Genomic DNA, 19,538 nt, shown 5'->3' on the forward strand with positions numbered 1-19,538 from the left:
TGGAAAAGTGAGAAGCACCAATGTAATAACTAGAAGCTGTTTAACTCCTTTATGGTGTGTCTGAAGACTTGGTAGAGGTATAAAGGATAGTCAAAGAGGAAAAATATCCGGGTGGTTTTCTTTCCTCCCTCTCCTCTCCCCTCTCCTCTCCTTTCCTCCTCTTTCCCCTCTCTTGGAAAAACTATTAAGGAGAAATGTGTGCGTATAATGAAATGGAACCAAACACATTTGTAGATACCTGCTTAGGTACTTTTTAAAAATCTGTTAAATATGTCCATTTACTTTTTCGAAGTGTCATGTACTCATCGAATACAATGAGGAAATTTAATGTGCACGAGTAAATGATACACGTTACAAGGATTTTATCTTTAGGTCTATCACCTAGAACTTTAGTATTCCCCTGCAAAATAGATGGGAACACTGATATAAAGTAAAAACCCATTTTTATGAAATGTTAGCACCAATATCATTCTGTACAAAACTGAATTTATGGAAAGCCAGAAAATGGCTTTACCGAATTATTTTTATCCAGATTATTTTATTTGGAAAACAAAAGCAGCTCGTTCTCGTCCCCTGATACTATCAGAGAGCACACGTCAGCAGTATCCTCTTTGCTAAATGAATTGGGATATGGGACACATCGGTGCCTTCAACGGCTCACACTTGAATATCGTGCTTTATCAGTGTTTTTACTTCCTGACATTGCCATCTTCATTAAAGAATCTCATGACAATGCCTTTCCTTGTGCTAGCTGCCTGGGGAGAAGTCACACAGGTGACACTGTTGGGGGCCTGCTGTCCCATCAGTAGTAGCTCCATCTCTGATTTCCTACAAGGACCTTTAGATCAAAGGCAGGTCGCCGGCCTCTTGATGCCAGGGGACCCCCAGAGAGCCCGGGTGCCGCCTCCTGTTGGATCAGGAGGAAGTACTGTCCTGCACTAGTGTGTTGGTTGCCTTTCTTATATGGGCACTGGGAGACCACTCAGTTGTGATGATACAGTGAGATATCAGAGTGTACTTCTCTCTCCTCGTCTTCACTGACTGCAGGGTTTCATGAAAAGGCTTATCATCTTCTTCATGAAGTGTGTAAAAGAAAATGTTTGCCTGTAGCATGCAGCCAGTCATGAGAGGAGAGTTCTGTTTGCCCAGGTGATAGGCCCTACAGAAGTGGAGTTGGGATGCACTTGTGTCTTATTGACGTCGGCTTTGCCCCCTCTACAGGTTACGTGGTATGCTTAAAACAGTCTCAGAACATGCAATAACTAGGCGAGATTTCTTAGTCTTTTTAGTGTGCTTTGCAAAATGATCCAATATTGAAGCCTAAATATTCAGTCATCACTTTATGGTCCTATATACCTGGGTTTGGAGTCATCCTTGATACTTGTTTGTGCCTCTTCTTAAGTGACTTTGGATGAGCTGTAAAACCTCAGTGAACTCAGCTCTGTCAGCTGTAAACTAAATATAATGGAGTTTCAATGAGGATTAGGAGCTGATGTGTCTGATGCAGTGATTCAGGACATAGTGAGCATCCAAAATATGTTAGTTCTCCCTTTCTTCTTAGCCAAGAATACAAGAAATAAAATATGGAGATTATTAACAGCTTACTGAAATATACTTAACATACCACACAATTCTCCCACAGTATGGAGACTTGAATGGAATGATTTGCATGGGAAAATCAGCTCAATGATACTTTGCCCAAATCTACAAATATGTACATATGGAAATCCTCCTGAATGAGTCTTGCTGAGATTCCCGATCATCATGATGCCGTGCCCTTTATTTCCTCCTCCATTTCCCAGCTCCTCACTGTACCCCTCTGCACACCCATATGCACAGGCATACACATGCACACACATACACACTGAGCTAGGATATGCCTTTGTTTAAAAGAGTCAAAAATATTCAAAATATAATGGGAGGGAAAGTAGGCAACTTTTGGAATACATATTAGCAATTGCTAATGGATTTGGTGGGATTCAGGGGGAACCCTTGCAGAGGACGGACAGCTATATTTTCTGTTTGTAACTTTTCCATAGGATCTGTTGCCATGTCCCAGCAACCGCTTAACTGCCTAACTGAAAAGGGGGACAGCCCCGACGAAACCACAGGAAATGGACCCCCCAATCTGGCTCCCCCAAACCTGGACACGTTCACCCCAGAGGAGCTGCTGCGGCAAATGAAGGGGCTCCTGATGGAGAACCACCTGCTGAAAGGCAAGCAGCACCTGGCCCCCGTGTTTCTCCATTCACCCTGGACCTTCCTGAACATAATACCCTTTGTAATAAGGCTTGTTGTGAACTCCCTGCTCTCTGTCTGGTTCCCTGGGGACAGAAAGAGTACAGAATTAAGCTTTCAGTAAGGCTAAAGCTGCTTTCATTGTTTACTTTTGGTGAAGGTAAGTATAAAAAGTATTTTATGTGTCTCTGGGAAATAGCATATTGACATTTAGTCCATTTAAAAGGAAAAAGAAAGAAGGCTGCTACTATTGCAGTTAGTCCTACATATTATTACCTCGTTAAGAGGAAGCATTCTACTATCTCAAGCCATGGCTTTTGGCAGGACCTGTGTTTGAATCGGGTTAGTCTCTGTAGTTATACACAGGTACTTGTGCTATCTGGAGGTACCTGAACCAATTTTATTTTCTTGAGACTTATGAGGACTAGAAATGCCATTAGACCCGCTGGTCCTGTCTGAAAACAAAAGCCCCTCATCTTGCTACAGTCTTCTTCTGGCTGATCCTTGGGCCCAGGCCCAACGTGGCATCTTTAGATCCAGAGCCTCCCGGTGAAGGGGTCTGAGGGGCAGTATGATTCATGAAATCAGTTTCAGTCCCCTGGTGTGTGACGCCCTCACTGTGAACCCCATACAGAAGCCATGAAGCTAAATGAACGAGGTCTGAAAGGACGATTTGAGGAGTTTTCAGCCTGGACAGAGAAACAGAAAGAAGAACGCCCTTTTTTTGGGATCCAGAGCAAAGAAGCCAAAGAACGCCTAATGGCTTTGAATCATGAATTTGAAAATTTGAAGGAGGAACTTGGAAAACTAAAAGGGAAATCAGAAAGGTCATTCCAGGTGAGCAGACTGATAAGCTGTGATTTTTTTTTTTTTTTACTAATATTTGTAGTATCTTATTTGTAGAACCTTATTTGTGTTGACTTCTAGACCAAAACCTTTCATGGTTCAAGTTAGACAGATGTTTTGCATTACCTTGAAAAAAGTGTTCTTGCTGAGAAGGTTGGTTGCAGGTTTAAGGGTCATGAAAAATTACTGTTGGGGGAAAGACATTTGTAAAGCTTTGACCATATTGATTATAGTCAAAAGAATGTTGCAGTTATAAACTAATGTTTTGTATTCATTATAGACAGTGCAGAAGGACCTCTGCCTAGAACCATCCAAGTGTTAGTTTTCAGTGTGTCTGTGATATAAGATTACATTTTAAGAAATCTGTTACTCAGAAGCTTTACTTACTGACCTTGTCCTTCCTCTCTGTCTAAGATAGATTCATCACTTTCCATTGTACATTTACTTCTGAAAGATGGTTTAACAAATGTATATTGTGATAGAAGATTATATAGGGTTGCCGTGCTTTCATTGACCCAAAGAACCTGGGAAATATGCTCACAACGCAGAGTGGGTATCAAAGATGTTAGTGAAAAACAAAGCAGAGCACATGTGCAGCCTCTGCCTGGTTGCTAACGCTCACTGGGTATTATTTGTTTACATGGACGCATCTGCTGTTCATTTTCTTCCAAACCTGGATCTTAACTCTTTGGAGGACAGAGCACTGGGTTGATTCAGGGAGGACGTAACTCCAGATATCAGTGATCTTTCTTGAGACTTTACCTTGAACTTTGATGATCGCTAATTTCTTGAATGGGTAAAGAATGCGAACAGAGGACTAACATGGAAAGAAAGTAATGCAAAGGGGATGATGTAGAATAATCCAAAGGATGAAAAGTTGTTTAGAAAAGTGTCAGTTTGTATCAGTGATCTATTCATCAACTGGTGCTCATGAGACAATGAAAACATTGAGCTTTAGTGCATTTATATTAGTGTTGGAAATGTTTCACTGTGGATAAGGCTTACCACATCTGATGCTTCAACGTGTCTTCCAGTTGGAAGAGGTTACGTCACTTTTGGGGGGAAATCGCTCATTGTCTGAATGTTTTTGAGGTATAATACTCTGAAGAAATGATTACACCTGGGATATATGAGTCATTTTGTATTCTCTGGAAGAAGACGTCTTGTATGGTTTTCCTCCCTTGGCTTTTGGGATGTGAGCTGACAGTTGGCTTCAGCCAAACACATTGAAGCCAAAAAGGAAGCTTCCAGAAGCAGTTTGAGATTGTCTGCCTGTAGGTTTTCTTACCGATCCCAGCATTGGAAGAAGCTGAGATCAGAAGTTGAAACTCTGGACCGCTTGTTTCAGGGCAGGTGATCTATCGAAGTGAGCTACAAGCAGGACTCAGAAACGAGTCCTTGGGACAAAGGACTTGGTGTTGGAACAATGAGATACTTGGGGCTCTTTAATACCCTTGGTCATCAGCCTTCTCCCCCCCAGACTGTGCCTCCCAGGCTGACCCTTCCCTCCCTTGAGGTGGTTTTTAGGTTTAGGCGGTCATCTTCCTCACTTAGTAAAGCTCTCAAGGCCTGGGACTTGTCTCACTCATGCTGGCCCATCTTTGCCGCTGTTTCCACAGGGGGGAATCCGCCCTCAGCATCAGGGCTTCTCAAGCGTATTTCTGGTGGTGGTGGCCATGCCCTCAAGAGTAGTGAAGGTTTCCTGAGGAGGAAATCAGAGAGGCCAAGAAGGTCAGAGCTGGAAGGGACCAGAGACCCTGTGTGCCATGTCTTTCTTTCTAACTCAAGTAAACTGAGGCCAAGACATTAAGTGAATCTGCTCAAGGCAGCACATACACTGATTAGCTGAGTGTGGAGTCGAGTCTCTTCTCCCTGCTCCCAAGTAAAAGGCTGCATCTAAACAGGGTCTGTCTTGTGACTTTGTCATATGCAGTAATTGCATCTGGCTGAACACAACATGTACTTGATGTATTGCTGAACTATCCATGTTTACAGAGGCTGAAATTTAATTTTTTGAGCTTTCATACCAGCCTCTGAACTTTCAGTCAGCTTATTTCTCACCAGACTTAAGCTTAGCATCTTAAAGCACCAACCCAGAGTATTATAGTATCCAGACTATATACCTGGGAGAATTTTGGACCTTTCATTGTGTTTTGCTGTCACTGTGCCAAGTGATGTCCTTGATGCTTGGGCTTCTAAGTGGACATGACAGGTATGGGGAGCGAGGGGGTGGGTATGCATTTGTAGAGGAAAATAAAATGCAAGAGGTTGAATTGTGGCAGCATTTGTCCTTATTTTCTGATATTCTGGACTAAAACTTGCAAGTCTACCATTGCCAAGGTCTGGTTGGTTATTTTCATAATATCAGATTATTCCAGCATGCTGAGGAAGCCTTTCTTTCATGAGGTTATTTTAATTTGCTATTATTTCAATACAATAAAATGATATGAAAATGTTCGTTTTCAATGTTATGTCAAAAAAAAATTGCCAAGGACAAGCTAGAATATTCTATTGTAAAGCACAGGGGACAAAGATGTTGAGAAACTGCCTTCCCAGTGGGTGTGGAGCACTGGAGTTTGACGGCCAGATTCTTGGATTGATTAGTTAATTTGCTTTGTTCCTTGTCATTTCCAGGACCCACCTGGGGACCCCAAAGCAGTAGCAGAACAGGAAATGGAACAGCTAAAGACCCAGGCGGCGCGCCTTCAAGCTAAAATGGCAGATCTGATGGGCATGGTGTCTGAATTACAGCTCAAGCTGAACTCAAGCGGCCACTCAGAAGACTCCTTTGTTGAAGTTAGGATGGCCGTAAGTGTTCTGGCTTTGGTTTTGTGTTAAGCAAATTACAAAACCTCACCCGGACAGTTGATACAAATACCACTATTTCTTTTCAACACAGAGGAGCCAAGTAGTGGGAAAATTTCAGTGTAGCAAAGATAAATTGGCTCTTATTTCTTAAGTATAACATAATGCTTGTAAGGGTTATCATTGCTGAAATGGAAAAATATTGATTACCTTTTATGACAAAAGAGATCGTCCTTCTTTTTTCCAGCCTGTCCTGACTAACCACCTTCTCAGTCTTTAACAACCCGCAAGTCGGTGATTAGTTGCCAAGACTAATGTTTTCTATGTGGGTATCAGGTTGATGAGCTCCTCCTAACTAAGGCAGGGCTGGAACCTAGAAATAAAATCCCTGACACCTGAACATCCTGGCTTGATGTACACGCTGTATAAAATATGATGAAAACACATCCCAAGTTCAGCATGTGCTTTTCTCAAATAAATAAGTTAATCTTCATTTTCATTAATCACAAGAAATAGGGGTTTAGAGAGTGTGAAATTTATTCTGAAACATTTTAGGTGGTTTGTCTTTCTTTCGTTGTTTGTCAAGTTTAATATGTCACGTAATTTGTGTTTTCTTAACAAACTTAAACTGACAGCCAGTAAGGAGAGGGGAAGTGTGTAAGAAGTGTGACCCAGGAAAATTGAGAAGTAGCAAGGAAATTCAACCCAGATTGGAAAATTCGCCCTAGAAAATGAAAACAAGCTGTAATTCAAATGTAGGTCAAAACACTGTGGATGTGTGAGTGGTATGATAAAGGCTCTCCTTCAACCCTGCACCAAATGGCTCCTAACCCACTTACTTGCTGAGCCAGGAACTGAGCCTGTGCAACAGTTAGGTTTGGCAATTTGCAAGATAGCAATATTGCTTGTTTTACTTTTTATCACCACTAAGTTCTTTTTTAAAAATCAGTTTTGCATTCACACGGTTTAAGAATCGGTTGTTCCACAAGCTTTGTATAGAAAAACAGCAGGTCCTTGGCCACACCCCCACCTGCTTTTCCTGCTTCCCCAGATAACCACTTTCAACATACTTAGCTGGTCCTTTCCATATTTACCTCCACATAACAGGCTTACATAGCTACTTAAAATTTCCCCCCCTATTGTAAACGTAGTTTATTGATCTCCCACTATGAAGGATGACTGTTTAACTGTCTTTCATCCCCATCGTCGTCATCACACACACATGCTAGACTCACTAAGATAAAAAGAGAGAAGACACTGATTAACAAAATCAGAATGAAAATGGGGAATTTATCACGATGCAAATACAAAGGATCATCCAAGAATACTATGAAGGACTATATGCCACCAAATTCAATAACCTAGAAGAAATGGACAAGTTCTTAGAAACATACAGCCTTCCTAGGCTGAACCATGAAGAACTGGAAAATCTAAACAGACCGATCACCAGTAAGGAAATTGAATCAGTCATCCAAAACCTTCCCAAAAGCAAAAGTCTGGGACCAGATGGCTTCACTAGTGAATTCTACCAAACCTTCAAAGAGGATCTAATACCAATCCTGCTCAAACTATTCCAAAAAATTGAAGAAGAGACAGTACTCCCCAACTCATTTTATGTGTCCAACTTTACCCTGATACCAAAACCTGGTAAGGACAACACAAAAAAAAACTGTAGACCAATATCTCTGATGAATACAGATGCAAAAATACTAATCAAAATTCTAGCAAATCGAATACAACAATGCATTAAAAAGATTATTCATCACAACCAAGCGGAGTTCATCCCAGGAGCACAACGATGGTTCAACATCTGCAAATCCATCAATGTGATACATCACATAAACAAAATAAAGGACAAAAATCATATGATTATATCAATTGATGCAGAAAAGCATTTGACAAGATACAACATCCATTTATGATTAAAACACTTAATAAAAATAGGTATAGAAGGGAAATACCTTAACATAATAAAGGCCATATATGACAAGCCCTCAGCTAATCTCATAAATTAATGGTAAAAAATTTGCTGTACATTCAGAAACACGACAGGGCTCTCCCCTATCACCTCTGCTTTTCAACATAGTGTTGGAAGTCCTTGCCAGAGCAATCAGGCAAGAGAAAGAAATAAAGGGCATCCAAATTGCGAATGAAGAAGTTAAATTATCACTCTTTGCAGATGACATGATGCTATATATAGAAAACCCTAAAGACTCCACCAAAAAGCTATTAGAAATAATCAACGAATACAGTAAAGTTGCTGGCTACAAAATCAACGCACAAAAGTCCATTGCCTTCCTATATACTAACAATGAAATATCAGAAAAAGAAATACAAAAAACAATTCCTTTTGCAATTGCAGCAAAAAGATTAAAATACCTAGGAATAAACTTAACCAAGGATGTGAAAGACCTATATGCTGGAAACTATAAGACATTTTTGAAAGAAATTGAAGAAGACACAAAGAAATAGAAAGACATTCCGTGCTCATGGATTGGAAGAATCAACATAGTTCAAATGGCCATATTACCCAAAGCAATACACAGATTCAATGCAATCCCCATCAAATCCAAATGGCATATTTTAACGAAATAGAACAAAAAACCATCAGATTTGTTTGGAACCACAAAAGACCCTGAATAGCCAAAGCAATCTTAAGAACAAAGAACAATACTGGAGGTATCACACTCCCTGACTTTAGCTTGTACTACAGGCCTATAATCATCAAAACAGCATGGTATTGGCAGAAAAACAGACACATAGACCAATGGAATAGAATTGATAACCCAGAAATAAAACCACATAAATATGGACAGATAATTTTTGACAAAGAAGCAAAAAACATACAATGGATAAAATGTGGCCTCTTCAATAAATGGTGCTGGCAGAATTGGAAAGCCACAGGCAAAAGAATGAAACTGGACTGCTATCTGTCACCATGTACCAAACTTAATTCAAAATGGATCAAAGACTTAAGCATAAGACCTAACACAATAAACTGCATAGAAGAAAACATAGGTACTAAACTTATGGACTTTGGGTTCAAAGAGCATTTTATGGATTTGACTCCAAAGGCAATGGAAGTAAAAGCTAAAATAAATGAATGGGAATATATGAAACTTCAAAGCTTCTGCACAGCAAAAGAAACCATCGACAAAATAAAGAGGCAACCAACTGAATGGGAGAAGATTTTTGCCAACAGTGCCTCCGATAAGGGGCTAATATCCAAAATATACAAGGAAGTCATGCAAATCAACAACAAAAAAATAAAAAAACAAAAAGAGAGGATTACAAGACAGCATTATCAAATTCAGACTTTTTTTGTTGTTGAAAAAAAATGTAGCAATCATCTCGCTAAACATTCATAGTGTGAGATGTGATTTCTCCTTGACCTTGGGAATCATTTCTTCTTGGAAAGCAATTCAAATTACCATGAAACATTTGTAGCTGACAGAGGCCGAAGTAACTCAAGATGGGTTACTTGTAACTCCCTACCACTTCTTAAGAAATAATGGGGAACAGGTGAGAGACTATAAACTCAGAGGTGACTTATAGTCATTTTATAGAAGAAAGACATGAAACAATCATTCAAGAAATGGTAGAAAATTAAGTGCAGATGTTGTGTGGCAAAGTCGATGACAATAAAGGATGCATTTTTGAGACTCCTGGTGCTTATATCTTTGTTCCTCATTCCGAGTAATTCAAGGTTCCACATTCTAAGACTCTGCTGCAGTATCGATGACATTTTATTGCAATTGAATTTATTTCAAAAGTTGATCCTGGTTTGTGGTTAGACTATTCTCAGTCAACTTCCTTTGTAACCAAATTATACTATCTTACTCATTCAAAACGAGGATCTCACAGCAAAACTGGAAACTGCATTTTCAGAATGTCTACATCTGTGGGGTGGCCACTTTGTTCAATGGTTAGAGCATTGTGCTCATAACACCAAGGTGGCTGGTTCGATTCCCACATGGACCAGTTAGCTACACCCCCCACAGCTGGATTGAAAACAATGGCTAGTTCTTGGAGCTGAGCCCCCAGTGGGCGGCCAGCCCATTGGCTCAGTGGTTAGAGTGCAGTGCTCATAACACCAAGGTTGGCGGTTCGATTCCCGCATGGGTCTGTGAGCTGTACCCTCCATAACTAGTAGATTGAAGAGAACGATTTGACTTGGAGCCGAGCTGTGCATCCCACAATTAGATTGCAAACAATTACTTGACATGGAGCTGATGGGTCCTGGAAAAAACACTGGTCCCCAATTTAAAAAATAAATTTTGTTTTAAAAAGTTTTTTTAAAAAAGATGTGTACATCTTGTGGAAGAAAATCAATCTTAAACAGGAGGTATTATCTATGAAAGGAGTACAAAAGTCATGTGAAAAACTAGAGAATAAAAAGTGGAGACAAGAATTATTAAACCTCAAAATTCATATAGTGACGAATGTGGTAGAAAAGAGTGAAGCAGAACACTATAAATTCTGGGATATTGAAGACTGAGCAAGATGGGATGTAGTAGAAAAAAATTTTTAAATCTATTTTTACAGATTAATTCATTGATTTTTAACATGCCTTATGCATTTCACTGCAAATTACGTTTTAGATATACATATTGTATGTGATTCCTCTACTCCCCTTAAAAGCAGTTATTATTATTATTTTTTAGATTTCTAGAACTAAGGTGGGATTTGCTTCTCCTTTTTAATATTTCAGTTCCCATCATTGTTATCACTCAGTTGATCTTTGAGAATCATTCTTTCGGGAAAATCATTTTATTTTTAAGACCACTTGATAGAAAACGAGACTATTAGGAATACAAATAGACTGTAATTATTCAGTTTATAATTATTTTTAAAATGTATCCTTTCCGTTGGCTTTAGGAACAAGCAACATCTCAAGAAAACGTAGACCCGCTAAATGACTATGATGGTGCTTCCATAAGTGACCTGGAACTCAGAGTGAAACGTCTGGAATCTGAACTCTGCAAAGTGCAAACTTCTTCTAAAATAGAATTGGAAGAATGTAAGCACCTCTACCTTGAGGAATTAAAACTTAGAACATCATTGGAAAAAGAACTAAACAAGTAAGTCCAAACAAAGTCAGAGAAAACCAATCGAGCTCATTAATTTGCCTCTAAAGTATAATTTTTATCCAGGCAGATTCCCGAGATTAACAGGAAGTGAAAGCTTACTAAATAGTATAATTTTGGAAAATGATGTTAGTGAATAAATTACTTTTAAAATGTTAGTTCAGGATGCATCTCTCCCCATTTTTGGTTTTACGTGACTGTATTTTTCCTTCTCGCGGTTTTCATAGAGTTAATCTGATCTACCAGTCTTTAAGCAAAGTGTTTTTGAAGCTTTATGATTTAGACAGCGCTGTTTATTATATAATTTCTTGTCAGAATTCCCTAAATAGTTTTTAATGAGGTAACTATTTATTATAAGATAACCACTTAAACCCAAAGGCTTAAGTACTCTGCATATTCTGGCACTTGGTAAATGTACCCTCTCTTATTGTGCTCTGTGTTATTATCTCTAGAGGTCGCTTTCAGACAAGCTGCTTTTTCTAGTTCTTCTGATGTACACAAAGGCATACATGTGACATATAGGAGAAGGTTAACATAGGGGTGAAGGGTAGTGTAACCTACGAAGTGGCTAAAAAAATGAGGTGGTCAGCCTAAGGGGGTGTGTGGAAGACAGAAAGGGCAGATCGCACCTCCAGTGCCTTGGTAACAGTGTTATAAGCTACACGCCTCCGGAGCTGTTTCAGTTCAGTATGATCACCAACCAGGCTCTCTTGTTCTCCCCCAGAGGCCATTGTTCTAAATGACGCCTCAGTGCCAAACGGTTAATTTCTTCAGGGTGATGAGGGGATTAGCCTAGGGAAGTGAAAGCAAATGCTTGAAAATATCTTGGTGGGATTTAAAAAAAAATTTCTAAACTCGTTTACTATGTATGTCTCATGGCAATCCTCAAGAATCTTATTGGTTCAGCCATTCCAGAAGGCAGCAAGTATTATCTGTGAAGCCGTGGACATCAGTGATAGCCCTTTTCCTCCCCCTCCCTACTTTGAATTACTTCTTAGTCTGGCTTCCCCATAGAAAGATATGTGCTTACTTAGAACGATTTGAAACCTATCCCTGCACATGGTAGGTCTGCCCTGACATATGTTCAGTGTTCGTTTCATGGGCAATTCCACTTACTATTATGGCAACATTAAAAAATGCAAATCATTAAGGAAAAATAAAGTACTAAGTCTTTGCTCTTACAATCTTCACAGGACTGATGACACACTGGCAGAGATGAGAACCCTCCTTCTCACGAAGGCACCACAGAACCCTTCACTCAGCACCACTCCTAGGAGGCCAGACCTGCTGCCACCTTGTATTGGAAGGCTACATGATCGGTTCTTACCTCCAGGAAACCCTGCTCCAAGAGGACAGTTGGTGATTCTTACGTCAACCCCACAGACTTCTAATGATGGCACGTTGAGCAACTTGAGGAAGGTGAGTTATATTATCTTCTTTCCTTTGGGTTTCAGATTTCCGAGATAATTCTTGTTCTTAACTTGGTGAGATTCTTAGTTGTTTCATTGACTAATGCACACAACGGAAAAGGCATAATTATGTGTGCTAATGTCGAAAGGAGACAGAAATTTTACAATCTTTTGTAAGTCCCTGCATCTCCCATGTTTTAAGAGCGACCTCTCATTAACTGTGTTCAATAAATGTAATTAACTGACACAGTTTAAATTTCTGGAAAAGCTGCTTTTCAATTAGATTTTACAAATGAAATATTATTGCCTAACAACGAACGGTATGCTTTGAGATGCTTTGGCTTACTTCTGCATTGTCTTTAATTTGGTGATGGTTTATAACAAATTTAGTTTTCCTACAGCCCAGTTTTGCCACCCCTAAGTGTAAGTGAATGATTGACATTCACTAACTATACGTGGATATTTCTTATTTCAGTGAAACCAAGGTAGATCCTTTTTATGAATTCAGCAAACTTGTAACACTGAACAGATTAATTTGTCTCTTTAAGTTAAAAGTTGTCATCTTTTTACATGACAGTACATCCTTAATTTCTATTTTACTTATAGCATTTTTTATTTCGATGATTTAAAATGTCTTGCTTAAAGGCAATAATAAAATAAAATATCTTGCTAAGCAATAGTACGTTTTCTAAAGAGGTAAATTGAGCAAATATATTCGAATTTTTAAAATGAAGTTACTTATATCTGTACATCTTGGCATCACTTGAATTATTGATGACTGAGGTGGCAATGATATGGCGTCTTTAATACCAGCTTGTTTTCTTTGTGTCATACTGTTATTAAAATGTCCATTTTTTATCTCATTTCTTGAGTTCTTCATTCAGCTCCAGGATTTCTGTTTGGACCTTTTTTATAGTTTTCATATCATTGATAAAGTACTCCTTCTGTTCAATAATTTTACTCCTGAACTCATTGAACTGCCTTGTGAGTTTTCTTGTATCTCATTGAGATTCTTCATGGCTGCTATTTTGAAATCTCTATCACATAAATCACAATTTTCCGTGACTTTGACTTGGTTTCTGGGGAAGTGTCATTGTCTCAGTGTTACCGTGTCACCTTGGGTGTTCATGCTGCTGGATGGCTTGTTCCTCTGCAGGCTCATTTGAAGTAGTGAACACTTTCTTATTTATGTAAAATTTGATTCAAGCAATTCAACAGGCAGATAACTAGACGTCTTTGTTTTGTTTTTCAGTAGCTGATGCAATAGCACAGTTTCTGTTTTCTCTCACTGGTGCTACTTGAGCCTGGGGTGTCCACGTGTGGGGGCTTAGCTGTGAGTGTGGTTATGCTGGCCTGGGTGACCAGGGTGATGGGTGTTGCCGCTTTATCCAGACCACCAGAGTCTCTGGGCACCAGCCCCGTGGGAGGGAACAGGGGAAGGGGCTGGTTGAGGCGAGTCTGTCTTGAGCCCACTGAGCCCACCTGGCTCCCTGTGGCCCTGGTAGCACTGTGCTGTGGGTGGAGGCTGGAGAAGTATTTCTGCTGCTGCTACTGGTCCCTGGTGGTGCCAGCACTGCTGCATCTGGAGAGGGGTGGGGATTCTTGGGGAGGTGGGGGGATGCTGCTGCTGCCCTGCTTAGCCTCCCCTGGGCTGTGATGTGGGAGCTGACCCGTCCCCTCCACCGCTACTGCCTTTGCTGGGGCTTCAGGCTCAGCCTTGTCCACCTGGAACTGCGGCTGTGGGCCTGTCCCTGTCCTTTCCTCCATCCTGCCTCCCTTTCACATCCAGTGCACCCTCCTTCCCTTATACAGATGTGTGGTCTTTTAAGGAATTGTAGTGTGTTGAGCAGAAGAACCTTTCTTGGGCTGTAGATGCCCGATGAGTTGTAGATATCGGTGGAGATAGAAAGGGGTTGTCTCTCTTGACATGATGTTTACATCATTCCAAAGAATATTCATTTCAATCAATGCAAGGTGGTTTGTGTGTTTGATGGTGTTTTGTGGCCTTCTTAACGCAGAGAAAAATAGCACAGGCCTGTGCTAAACGGGGCTCCAACCTGTGTTTTCATTCAGCTTCCCCTTAAAACATCATAGGAGAGCAAAGCCAAGGGCTTTCGGACAGCCCTTCGGCTAAATGGAGTCCACGTCCTTCAGAGTGGTGAACCTGGAGGAAGGACTGGGTACCAAAAGAAAGTGAATGTCCCATGCTTCTGTAAATTGTTAAGCGTGATGCACAATTAAAATGTTCTCAGTAGTTTCACCACAGAAATCAGAAGATGAAAGAGTGTAAAGGCATAAGCAATGCAAGAGAATATGCTTGTGGACATTTTTCCTTTAATTATTTTTTGGTAGGAAAGAGGTGTTTAGTTTTCAGTATTTCCTCATAAATTGAAAAACCGTTTTTGTTAAAGTCAATGTCCTCATTCCAAGGCCAACGCTGTTCCCTTGTGAGGCGCTGGGTTGCCCAATGATGCAAGGCTGAATAAGAGATGAAAAAGCACCAACTCTGTCAGGATCCAGAGATAAGTGTCCCAACTCACTACAGAACCCTGGAAAGACTTATGATATGGTTGTGACGATGTGAGATTGGACAGAAGTGCACTAGATGGTGAAGAGAAATCTGTTTTGTGTTTCCAATTTTGCTATAGTTAACCCCCAACATGAATAATACCTGTGCTGGTTTATATAGGTCAGTCAAGTTTGATTCTGAGGAAAAGAAAAGTCATTTTAAGGAAGAATTTCCTCAACTTGAGTTTGCTTTCTTTAACTCATGATTTTCTCCTTCAAGTTCCGTGTTCTGTGTTTAGAAGTGTTTATGCTTTATAAACTGAGTATGTTGACTTCTGTTAATAGGAGTTGTGATATTAATCTGTGTCTTTGTTTTTATTCCTGACTTTAAAGCTTATACTTGAGTTAGAAAGCTACTGTTTTGTTTCTCATGCATCAACATTATTGAGCTCCATGACAAAGGTTTACGTATTCATTTTCTTTGAGTTGTACTTAGAAATCGATGGAATTTTCCTTAATACGAGGTAGCAGCTGGCATAGCACTCTAGCCTCAAAAGGAAGACTTATCCCATTCCTGGCCCGCAGCTCATTGGTTTGGTGACCTCAGGTGACCTATAATCTCTGTGAGCCTTGGTTGCCTCTCATGTAAAATTAGGGACTTTCACTAAATCAGTGACTTTCAGACTTGAAAAATATGCTTTTTCTCAAAGAATAGTACTGTTCTTTGAGAAAATTGTTTTGTTTAAAATTCTATTACTGTGTTTCCCCAAAAATAAGACCTAGCCGGACAATCAGCTCTAATATGTCTTTTGGAACAAAAATTAATATAAGATCCGATATTATATTGTATCATGTCATGTCAGGTCACGTCATGCCATGTCATAACATATCATATCTCGTATCATGCGCTGTCTTATATTACAGTAAAATAAGACCAGGTCTTAATTTGTTTTTGCTCCAAAATGCATTAGGGCTGATTGTCCAGTTACGTCTTATTTTCAGGGAAACACGGTATGTAAAAACAGAGACCACGGGCGGCCTGATGCCTCAGTTGGGTAGACTGCAAGCTCTTAACGACAAGGTTGCCGGTTCGATTCCCACATGAGCCAGTGAACTGCGCCCTCCACCGCTAGATTGAAAACAACGGCTTGAGCTTGTAGGTGAACCATGGTGGGCAGCCGGTTGTCTCAATGGTTGGAGCACGGTGCTCATAACGCCAAGGTTGCCAGTTTGATTCCCACATAGACCCGTGAGAAGCAACGGCTTGAGCTTGGAATTGGGCTGCTGGTGGGCAGCTGGTTGGCTCAGTGGTTGGAGCGAGGTGCTCATAACACCAAGGTAACCGGTTCGAGTCCCACATTGGCCAGTGAGATGCACCATCCACAACTAGATTGAAAAAAAACGGCTTGACATCCTGGAAAAGCAAACTGTTCCTCGATAGTCCCCAATTAAAACAAAACAAAACAAAGCAGAGACCGTAGCACTACCTGGCTAAGGAGGGATGCAGGCTCCTAAGCTGTGCTAATCCGTGGGTGTCCCCATGGGACCTGAGCTTTCTCCGAGACGTAGTGTAGTGAGAACTGCCAGTTGTGAGAAAATCCTTCTAGCTACAATCCTTTGGATTAAAGTTTGCTGGTACATTCTTTTGTGTATAGTTTTCTCACCTTTCTATATATTTGATGAATGGAAAAGTATAAATGAGACTGCAGACGTGTTCTCCTTATTAATGTTGGACTTCAAGCTACTTCCACCATCTGAACACACTCCTCACCTAGAAATAAACATGCCGTGTTTCCCCGAAAATAAGACATAGCTGGACCATCAGCTCTAAAGTGTCTTTTGGAGCAAACATTAGTATAAGACCCGGTCTGATATTATTTTATATTATATAAGACCCCGTCTCATATTATATTAAAATAAGACTGGGTCTTATATTAATTTTTGCTCCAAAAGTCGCATTACAACTGATGGTCCAGCTACATCTTACTTTTGGGGAAACATGGTAGAAGGTGCTGAAGTAAATATTTAGGAAAAGAGCTGTTTTGGGGGAAAATAATAATAATGCTACATTGGTAGTTCCTCAATTCAAGTCGTGTAAAAATGTGATTTACATTTTATATTGTTGATTAACAGTAACTTAAAACTGTTTCATGAAAGTCCTCTCCCTTCATAGGGTATTTAGTTATTGATTTTACACGGCCTGTCTAGTGATGTTGTTGTCACATTATTCATGTTATAAGTCCTGTCTATCAAGCCATTCAGAAAAAAGTGTTATGCAAATATTGGAAAACATGATGGCCAACAAATTTGTCTTCACCCCTAATTTGTACAGGGATTGGGTGTCACATTGCTGTCACCACAATATCTATTAGATTCTGGATATTATTTTAAGCACTCCTTTGGACACTTAGTGAGAGGATAGCTTTCAGAAGAAAGGTTTAAGTAAGAACACTCTAGAGTGGGACACTTGTAATGTGAAATATTCCCACACATTTTATTATTAAATAGACTATAGCTACAGCTACTTGAGTGTTTTGAAAATTGGACCTGATTTCTAAAGAATAAAGTTACATTTAAAGAATTATATATTGTTTTTTGTTTCTAACTCTACAAAGTCATGAATAAGAAAGTAAATTTGAAAACTGGCTCTCGGTCATACTTTATTCAAGCAGCTTTTCGGAAATCTTTCTGTCCATACGAATACAGTAATGTTTCAGTCATAGATGGCAAAATCGTTTTGGGTATTGTTTCTGTCAGTAGAATTTTCACATGACATCACAGTACCACTTTCATGATTTTATGTCTTTAAGGTTCTATGCTGAAAAATGAATAGCCTAGAATACACCTTAAGATTACTTTTCTAGAAGTGCAAGAATGGAAAGCTCATTTTGAGGAAAAGTCCATTAAAGTAAAAACAGAAAACAAGAAACATTTATAAAGGACAGTTTTTCTAAGAATTGCAAAGTACTGCATTCAGTGTAAAATATGACTTGACCTGTTTAAACTTCTTTGTACCAATCAAATCAAACGGCACCCTTTGGAAATTATGTATCTTCGGTAGACCAGTATCAATTGCACTGTTGGTCAGATTAATCTAAATAGCATCTCATATAGATGGTCTCTATTGTGTAAAATCAAAATAGGCAGTAATTTATTTTACTCATTTTTTAACTTTTTTGTATTTATACAATCTGTACGTTAAGTCTAGTCTCTAAAGGTATCATTTAAAGAGCACATTTCATAAGATATATGTCATTTCTACAATAAAGTCTATTGTTTACCTTAAATGCTATAATAAAATTTGATTTATTTCAGTTGTTGCAGGAGTTGGAGAAAGAACTAAGTATAAGTTGACAGAAAGGTATGTTGCCAAAATGTATTAATTCAAGTTAGATATCATTGATTTCTGGAATAAAATGTAAATAGTAAATGGCATCCCTTTCCATGTTCTGATAATAGATACTACATTACATATTTTCTTCATAGCAAATAAAAAAGGTGAAAGCATAAACATTTATAGTGAGACAAGGTCGTATGAGTATTTACGACATTGTATATCTTTCTAAATATCTCAAGAGTCTATGTATCGCTTTTTATTTCTGGTCTGTCCCCTTCCTTTCTTCTGCCATCCCTATGGAACTGTCTGCCTGCACATTGAAAACTGGGCGTCATCAACTTCTCATGTTTCTGCCAGTGATATAAGGCCCAATACCCAGACTTATCTAGTGATATTTAGGCAATTACTGTTCACATATGGCATTTCCCCGAAAATAAGACCTAACCGGAAAATAAGCCCTAATGTGTCTTTTGGAGCAAAAATTAATGAGTCCCGGTCTTATTTTCGGGGAAATACGGTACCTCCTGGGAGGGCCAAGCTACCATATTTCCCCGAAAATAAGACCAGGTCTTACATTAATTATAGCTCCAAAAGACGCATTAGGGCTCAATTTCCGGTTAGTCTTATTTTGGGGGAAACACTGTAGCTGTCACCTCATGGGTGACATTTAAATCTGCAGTCGTTGACTGTGTCATTAGTTTGCCATGTACCCTCAGGAGAAACTCCGAATTCCTTTGCATGGAATGAAAACACCCACATCAATTTAGTTCTCACCAAATATTTCAGCCTTGTGTCTTGCTACCAAGCCTCGTTTGTTTGCGCCTTTGCTCTAGCATCTACCTAAACTAGACCACTTCTCATTCCGTAAGTGTTCTCCCCCACTCTAGTTGGCATCTGCTTCTTCCCTCTAGCTGGCCTCCTCTGTCCTTGTCCTTCAGGCATCAACTTCCGTATGACCTCCACCAGAGAACAGACAATCAATACTGGGGTGTCCCTTCCGTGTGCCCCACTCGCGTCCTGTTGTGCATTTGTGTGGTATAGGGGACTCTGCATGGAAATCGCCTGTTCATCTGTTCCTTCAGTTTATAGTAGATGATGGGTCAGGGGTGGACCGTGTCTTCTTCACCTTGTAACTTCAGTGCTTGTCGTACGACCTTGTCAATAAAGGGATGAAGAACGACACAACCAGAAGCTCTGGTACTTAACAATAGCAGTTAAGTCAGTGTGCAGCCGTGGGCAAATTATATTGAATATGATCTCCTATTGTGCACTGTTGCCTCATATATAGGTTTTTCATTCTTCTTAACG

At 39.7% G+C, this 19,538-nt stretch overlaps 1 protein-coding gene across 1 annotated transcript in view; it reads left to right on the forward strand.

The window, feature by feature from the left end:
* LOC148756424 (ankyrin repeat domain-containing protein 26-like) overlaps positions 1-19,538 on the forward strand; it is a 122,894-nt gene that overhangs the window by 48,689 nt on the left and 54,667 nt on the right. Inside the window, exons 12-16 of the mRNA XM_088788969.1 lie at positions 2,040-2,216; positions 2,873-3,075; positions 5,719-5,892; positions 10,768-10,970; positions 12,170-12,395. Coding sequence (XP_088645095.1) covers positions 2,040-2,216; positions 2,873-3,075; positions 5,719-5,892; positions 10,768-10,970; positions 12,170-12,395 — 983 coding nt within the window. The remainder of the gene's footprint in view (positions 1-2,039; positions 2,217-2,872; positions 3,076-5,718; positions 5,893-10,767; positions 10,971-12,169; positions 12,396-19,538) is intronic.

This window comes from Rhinolophus sinicus, chromosome 12 (genome assembly GCF_057876585.1).
Source record: "Rhinolophus sinicus isolate RSI-liver-muscle chromosome 12, RSI-T2T, whole genome shotgun sequence".
In the NCBI taxonomy this organism is placed as follows: domain Eukaryota; kingdom Metazoa; phylum Chordata; class Mammalia; order Chiroptera; family Rhinolophidae; genus Rhinolophus; species Rhinolophus sinicus.